General features: G+C 43.1%; 1 protein-coding gene across 1 annotated transcript; it reads left to right on the forward strand.

Moving 5' to 3' along the window:
• Window positions 1-3653: 3653 nt before the first annotated feature.
• Window positions 3654-7931, forward strand: thoc3 (THO complex 3). Its single transcript, XM_030102014.1, has 6 exons — window positions 3654-3839; window positions 5003-5159; window positions 5254-5458; window positions 7032-7193; window positions 7274-7374; window positions 7608-7931. The coding sequence occupies exons 1-6, from the start codon at window positions 3660-3662 to the stop codon at window positions 7769-7771; spliced, it is 969 nt and encodes a 322-aa protein (XP_029957874.1). The 5' UTR covers window positions 3654-3659; the 3' UTR covers window positions 7772-7931.
• The last annotated feature ends 678 nt before the right edge of the window (window positions 7932-8609 follow it).

Below are 8609 nucleotides of genomic sequence, written 5' to 3' on the forward strand. Positions count from 1 at the left end.
TTCAGGACTTCGGTTTCACACCACAGTCCAAAAACTTACAGTTTGGATTAGTTCCCAGCCCTAAATTGTCTTCTCTAATTGAAAGACTTGACTGAGGTGAGTTTGTGATTGATAACGGTGAAGCATTTCTAGGATTTTGATGCATGAAAGCAACATTTTGGGGGGTTTCAGTAAAAATTGGATAACAACAGACGAGTTGCTTCTGCAGCTACAGATAACCTCCTGAGAAAATACAGCCATCAAGACTGAGCAAGGTTTTTCTACAGCGGCTGGTTGGCAGTAACTACAGCGTCAAATACAATCACCTTTCTGAACTAGAGTCTAAACTCCGACTGTTATTCTGAGCCAGTCTACAATCTGACCGAACCTACAGTCTAAACCTACACTCAGACTGAACCTACAGTCTGAAGCTACAGTCTGACCAAATCCACAGCCTGACTGAACCTAAGATCTGAAATTACAGTTCGTCCAAACCCAGAATGTGACTGAACCTGCAGTCTGAATTTACAGTCTACCGAACCTACAGTCTAAACCTACACTCAGACTGAACCTACAGTCTGAACTTACAATCTGACTGAACCTTATGTCTGGCTGAACCTACAGTCTGAAGCTACAGTCTGACCAAATCCACAGCCTGACTGAACCTAACATCTGAAATTACAGTCCGTCTAAACCCAGAGTCTGACTGAACCTACAGTCTGAACCCACTGTCTGACAAAACCTGCAGTCTGAACCTGCAGTCTGACTGAACGTAACGTCTGACTGAACCTGCAGTCTGAACCTGCAGTCTGACTGAACGTAACGTCTGACTGAACATACAGTCTGAACCTACAGTCTGACTGAACGTAACGTCTGACTGAACATACAGTCTGACTGAACATAACGTCTGACTGAACCTACAGTCTGACTGAACCTACAGTCTGACATTCTGACTGTTCTGGATCATCTCTGACTGTCCTGATCAGCTCTTTGGTTGAGCGGATCTGCCAGTCATTCTGATGGTTGCTCTGACTCTGACGCTTGTCATTGACACGCTTGCTCTGACTGTTGTTCTGACTGACCCTGTGAGTCGCCCTTGGCTCTGATCGATGTTCTTAGCAGTCGACACTCAGACCGACGCTCCGATGCACCCTCTAACTCTCAGCGATGCGCTGTTCAGGCCTCGACTGTTGTTTTGGTCAAAGTTATGACCAACGCTTTGACCATTGCTGTGACTGGATCTACAGTCTGACCAACAGACTGTTACTCTCACTGTTGCTCTGACTGCCCGGCAGTCAGATACAATCAGTTCTGATCAGCGCTCTAACTGAAGCGATGCTCTGACTGTCACTTGTGTCTTTCTGAGAGAACCGGCGCTGCTACTGACACTCTCGTCACTCTGTCAGGAGGAAGCTGCACCTTTTTGCACAGAGCCTCAGCCTTCTGCAGGATTTGACTGCGAAGCTTTGGTTCTCTCGTTTTTCTTGCACGAAGGATGTGACCAGTGTGTGTTTGTGTCGTCGGGGGGAATGAGCACTGCACTCTGTCAGACTCCACCTTTCACTTCACTCCCAGTCTCCATCGGGGCTGCACGGCTTCTCCACCGAACGGCATTTAACTTCCATCAAACCTGTTCATACAATCCAATAAGGGACATGAAGGCTTAAATTATAGAACATTACAGGTGCATGTACATACAAATATGAAAACCATCGAATAACACAACGGTTACAGTTTTCTTGTGATTCTGGAGTTTTTTTTTTAACCTCCATCTTTTATACAAGTTTCACTGTTTCTGTGCAGCCCTGATTGGAGTGTCCATGTTTTTATTCTTGTTCATGAACCTTCTGTGTAAAGTCTGATTCCTGAAGAGAAGCTGAGTGAAACCATCCAGCCGGACTCTGGGGGTGGGACAGTTGAAGATCTGTCTTTCAGCTTTTAGAGGAGCTTGATACGTCAGAGAGAAATGTTCTCAGGGTCCATGAAAATAAAAACATCTCCAGAACTGACCTTCAGAAAAGAAAAAAACAAAAACACCTCGTCTCAGACGACTCCCGTCTCCTCCGGTCTTCCTCCTCTGAGCCGCCTCCCGTCTCACTCACAGGTTTTTTTTTTTTTTTCTTCAGGCTTGTTCTCTAATAATAAATAGCTTTCCTAAAATGTGATGCAAACTGAATTCTAATGAGTATGCAATTTATACCACGCTCTCTCACCTCGTTGCGTTTTCTTACAACACTAACATTTAAAAAGAAAAAAAAAAAGCTTTGTATTCTCTCATTGTGTGTATTTATCTGAATGCAGAAGGACCAGATGTTAACAGCTGCACACTGAACCTTTAAAGCGGGTTATTTATGCATATCCAGGTCTTTTTGCACTGGCCACCAGAGGGCAGTAGAGAGGAGTTCAGCTCCTTATTTCTGGAAAAAAAAAGCTGTTGATGGAGTCACAGAAAAAAAGGAAAGTCCTGTTTGTGACATTTTGAGGTCGGGTGACTAGATATATAGTGTGTGTTTGGGATTAAATGGAGTGTTACGAGTTGTTTTTTTAAGAGGAAACATGGATTGTCTGTTTGGCATCACTTGAAATAAACTGCAATGCAAAATAAAATCGACTTGAGTTTGTCTTTATAAAGAAAGGAATCAAGAAATTGTGATTTATCAGGTTGCATTTCAGATTTATGGCCACTTGAGGGCAATGTTACAGTAATTTCCATGAATGGCTGAGAGACTTGTTCCATACTTGTATTTTCTTTTTCCCTGAAAAGTCGCCAGTTGGGCAGCAAAGTGATGAATATTTGCCCTCACCAAAAATGTTTAACGTGACTATTGCTGATAACAGTACACGGTTTGAATTATCAATATCTTTAAAGTTTTTGTTGCAGAAAACTGTCCAATTTTTTAATTGGAGGAACTGTCAAATAATATTTTTTTTTTAAAAAAGGCAAATTTTATATTATCAGTTCCAGCCATTTATTTTTTGCTGTTTGGAATCTCAATTAAGTATGGTGCAAATAAGTTCCATCACGTAGAATAATAAGATCTAAAGAAAGAATATATCGAATGTATTTCATAACACACGGTAAAAAAAATATTTGCATTAGTAGAAATTCGGTTTAATAAATCTGATCCAGATATTCTCCCAAACGATTAATCATCCTAATGTGAAAAACAACCGGACTGCTTTCAAAACTGAAAATTAATAAAGAAATTTAAATAAATAACATATGAATTAATACGATTGAAAATTGATTGCTTGGGAATCATTTGTATTTTAAATACATTCTTGTGGAAAGAGGTAAAAGTCATAACACCGCGTTTTGAATTTATTTTCAATGATTTATGAACGGGATTTGGTGCGCTGTCCTGACCCGCAGGAGGCTTTAACGTGCTCGCTCCGCCCCCTGCTGGTCAAACCCCTGCTCAAACCATTGTTTGAAATTGACAATTAAACACATCATCTTGAAATAAACAACATGTAGTTTGTGCTGATATAATACCTATGGGTTTAATTTCCAATATAAATTCATATTACGGAATTCAAAAGTAAATTACAGGGAAAATACATCGTTTTAAGGTTATTTGAACGTTTATGAACGGAGTTCGGATCGCTCTCCTGTCCAGCAGGGGGCGCATGCCTCCCTCGTTCCCCCGCAGCGAAGAAGAATGACATCCTCTTCCAAGATGTCGTCGCAGTACTACCAGGAGATGCAGGAGAGCTTCAGAAGTAACAGTAAAAGCCGGGAATTCCCGGCTCATACAGCCAAAGTGCACTCCGTGGCGTGGAGCTGCGACGGCCGGAGGCTGGCCTCGGGTTCTTTTGATAAGACAGCCAGCGTCTTCGTGCTGGAAAAGGACCGACTGGTGAGTCCCGGTGCGGTGAATGCTAACATGCTAATGTTAGCCTCGATTCATTCAACCAAACTGGAACGAGTTTTAAGGAATACGGTTACTGATTTTGTAGATTTTGTGTATTTGGAGATCACATTATTTATTCAGTGCGTGCGTCGATTCATCACAGTAAGTCTAAATCATCATAACAGCTCTGTGATGGGACGGTTTAAAGCTTTAGATGTCCATCTTTTACAATTAAAAAAAACCTTATGCCCTTATGCATTATGCCCTTTTGTTGGAAGAATAAGATTATATGTGTATCAGCCGGAGTACAGCTTGCTTTAACTGGCTTTTTTTTGGTGATGTCACCCGATCAAATACAAAACTTTTATTAAAAAGAAGCTGACAACTTTTTTTTTCAGCTATCTTACACGTTTCTAAACCAATGCATTGTAATTTTACTCATATTTTAAGAAAGACCGTTGAAAATACGTCTATAGATTGAGATTCTATTTTTAGGGGTTTTTTTCTCCCCAGCCTCCTTTTTTTTAAGTATTGAATTAGTTATCTGGTTAGTCATTATAGATTTCTATATGATATACATTATTATATTTATTTGAGGACTTTATTTTTTTCTTTGACTTTTTGAACGTCATTATTAATCTAATTCCATAAACATTTCAATTGAGCATATGAAAATAAACTATAACAGTATTTAAAATCCAACAAAATGCAATTACAAATGTGAAATATAGAAACGCATGAAACAAATGTAGAGTTTCTCAATTTTAGTGTCATGCTACAAAAATCCCTCCCATTTTACCATATATCTCTGTCTTCAGTGTTCAGTTTTATTTTTTGCATAGGAAGCTTTTCTCAGTGAGTTTTCTGAACTGATTGAACCAACTCAGATCTGTCCTCAAACGCCTTTCAGGCACTGCAGAATGAGTTACCATTGCAAAATTAACATAAAACCATAGTTTTTATGATGAAAACTCAGATTTAATCCACCTTCATGCACTTTATTCAGGTTGCTGCTTTTAGATAAGGTGGTTTCATCACAACGATCAAACTTTTAAGAGTTACCAACCTAAATTTACTGATCAGGACTAATGAAAAAGTACATGTTTGAGGTATTCTGGTGCCTCTTAAAGAGACACAGTCGATGGATGATCTGTTGCTGCTCTGTGCAGGTGAAGGAGAATAACTACCGAGGCCACGGTGACAGCGTGGATCAGCTCTGCTGGCACCCCACCAACCCCGACCTGTTTGTCACCGCCTCCGGAGACAAAACCATCCGCATCTGGGACGTCCGCACCACCAAATGTATCGCCACCGTCAACACCAAAGGTACCGATGCCGGGACACAAGTTCAGTTGTTGTAGGTAACTGATAGTAGAACCGGTGCGGAGTTGAATCTGAGTGTCTTGATTCTCCACTCCAGGCGAGAACATCAACATCTGCTGGAGCCCCGACGGTCAGACCATCGCCGTGGGCAACAAGGATGATGTGGTGACGTTCATCGACGCCAAGACGCACCGCTCCCGGGCGGAGGAGCAGTTCAAGTTCGAGGTGAACGAGATCTCCTGGAACAACGACAATGACATGTTCTTCCTCACCAACGGCAACGGCTGCATCAACATCCTCAGGTACGGGCCCACTGCGCAATGTGACGTTGAAATAACGTCTAATCAACGTACTTTTTTGACCTCCAAATCAGGTCCGCTGTAGGTGCAGAATGAAAGTTTTTATTACGTCTTTTTTGGACGTCATATGGAGGTCCGAAAATGATGTCGTGCTGATCTCCAATGCAGAGTTGGTTTTAGTTAAACTGAGCAGTATAGCAGCAAAAGTGCTTAAAATTACAAATTAAAATTTGACCACCCTCTAACCACTGGGCTTGCATTTGAGGTTCAGGCAGTTTCTTTCAGTCATTTTAGCATTTCATTACAAACCGGTGAAACACGGGTTTGAACTCACAACTTACTGTTCAGCAATCCTCAGCCTTACCTGTTGAGCTTTTAGTTTACTGTGTATGTAATCTACAAATGGGAGGGTGACCACTAGTTTGCAGAAAACTATTTGAATTATAGTGCAATACACAGGAAACAAAGTGGTGGTTTTAAAGATGTTTGTTTTGCGTTTCACCAAAGTTCACAGTTTGATGGAATTACGTACTAAATGTAACCGCTTGGGTTGGATCTCTTATTGGACATAATTCTGTCTTTACGAGACAATGAAAACAAACAGACTCAAAGAAAAAGAAATACAAGGCGGGGGCTAACATTCACATAAACACTTTTTCAATGGTAAATTTATCAACGTGTCTGGATGTTGAAATAATGTTGTTTTTCAACTGACATATTTCAGCTAAATTTTTAGAAGTCATGATTTTAAAAATACTAATGATTACATATACATCTAAAAAATGTTGATATTTCAATGTTGAATCCACAGTGAGTTTACGACACAACTTCAACCATTTACTATCAACGTTGTTTTGACGTTGACTTAACGTTTTTCATCAACTGACATTATTTCAACTAAATTTCAACGTTTAAGGTCGGTTGAATGCCAGCTGGGTCATTATGACGTCAAAAAAAGGTCCAATAAATCTTGGTCTGAATCTTGGACCTATTTTGTACGTTCTGCTGACGTCTAGATTTGGTCCTTCACAGATGTCCAGATCAGGTACGAATGTGAAACTAACTCTCACGTCTAAATGAGGTCCAATAATGACGTCTGAATCTTGGAGCTATTTTGTACGTTCTGCTGACATCTAGATATGGTCTTTGGATGACGTCCAAATTCTGAACGTTATTATGACGTCAAAAAAAGGTCCAATAATGACGTCTGAATTTCAGATCCATTTTGTACGTTCTGCTGACATCTAGATATGGTCTTTGACTGACCGACCCAGTAATGACCTGATCTGCACGTCTTCCTGACGTCAGATGTTTGGTGGGGGGGTGGGGGTTCATGTGCGTTCAATGTCCTGGGGTAGATGAGGAGCATCGACGTCTTCAGGTCGTGGGGACGCAAGTCAAAGACTGTTGACCACACCCACATTCACTCATTTACAACGGGAGCCTTCAAAATTTTCTAGATTCTCTGGTTCTGATTGAACCATAGAGGAGTCCTCCCTGGACCTCTCACTGATTTCCGGTGTCCCTGAAGAGGGTCCTGGACCTCAGGCTGTGACTGTCTGTGCTCCGTCCTCAGTTACCCGGAGCTCAAGCCGATCCAGTCCATCAACGCCCACCCCTCCAACTGCATCTGCATCAAGTTCGACCCGGCGGGCCGGTACTTCGCCACGGGCAGCGCCGACGCCCTGGTCAGCCTGTGGGACGTGGAGGAGCTGGTGTGTGTGCGCTGCTTCTCCAGGTGGGTCCGCCTCCTCGATCGGCTGCCGGGCAAACGCCCGCCAAGGGAGGGAGCGGTCCTCACAATGTGTGTCTGTGCAGGCTGGACTGGCCCGTCAGGACGCTGAGCTTCAGCCACGACGGGAAGATGCTGGCCTCTGCCTCCGAGGACCACTTCATCGACATCGCAGAGGTGGAGACAGGTCAGTCCCAAACTCAACGAGAAGTGTTCACAGCTTTTCTAGAGGTGTGAGGAGGAGATTACAGTAATAATAGCAACAATAATACATTTTATTTATCAATTGTTGGTGTTGCTCGGGTGGAAGTGTGCTAACTATTTTATCATATCTGAGTCTGAGAAAGTTGAGGGCTTAGAGCGTCGATATCAGGTGTTTTCAGACCCCCTGACCTGTTGCCCCCCCTCTCCGTCCTGCAGGGGAAAAGCTGTGGGAGGTCCAGTGCGACTCTCCCACCTTCACCGTGGCGTGGCACCCCAAGAGGCCGCTGCTGGCCTACGCCTGCGACGACAAGGAGGGCAAATACGACAACAACCGAGAAGCGGGAACCGTCAAACTGTTCGGCCTCCCCAACGACTCATAAACCCCCCCTGAGACCACCAGCAGAGGGAGCTGCAGTTCATTCCCTGTTTTATACACACACACCTTCAGGCTGTAACATAGTGTTTTTGTTTTTTTAAATGTAAAATAATGTTGTTTTGTTTTGTTTTTTGATAATAAAATGTCTCTCTGTGAATCTTCCACTTGAGTTTCTGAAGAGAATCAATCAATCAGTAACAAGCAACCCCACGCATGATGGTACCTCCACCGTGCTTTCCAATCAGAGGCTGAATGATGTTATGTTAAAGTTTCTGCAGCTTTAGTTCAGTTTCTACTCTGGAAACTGGAAGTTATGTCCACGCTGATCTGATGCTGTTTTTCTGCTCATTTTTAGGCATTTGTTTTCAGGACTTGAGCGACAGGCTAGTTCCAGTTTCGTGCTGTTTTCAGGCTAGTTTTCTTGATTGCGTTGTAACATCAGGTAAGTTTTGTGGCATTTTCAGCGTAGTTTTGTTTGTGTCAGGCTATTTTCAGCCTAGTTTCTCCCTTCCTTCCCCTCAGTAACTGCAACACATTGGAGACTCATTGCTAACTTTACTGATGACGCTTCATTTGTTGAACGGAGTCTTAAAACAGACGTCATCTGTCGCCTCCCTGGTCCTGACATACGTCCTGACAGCGTGAGCCCGGCCGGTGGCAGCTGGTCCCGCCCTCTCCTCGGGGCCGGGGCCAGCAGGCCGCAGGGTGTTTTGGCTTCTCGTGGCGTGGTGTGGGCGAGCTCCCCGCCGGCCCTGCACGATCATTCGTGTTCGCTTAACTCGGCTCAGTTTGAGGAAAGCGCAGTCCGAAAGGAAGCCGCAGCTCCCGAGGAGCCGAGGTCC

The sequence above is a fragment of the Salarias fasciatus genome, chromosome 2, assembly GCF_902148845.1.
Source record: "Salarias fasciatus chromosome 2, fSalaFa1.1, whole genome shotgun sequence".
Lineage (NCBI taxonomy): Eukaryota > Metazoa > Chordata > Actinopteri > Blenniiformes > Blenniidae > Salarias > Salarias fasciatus.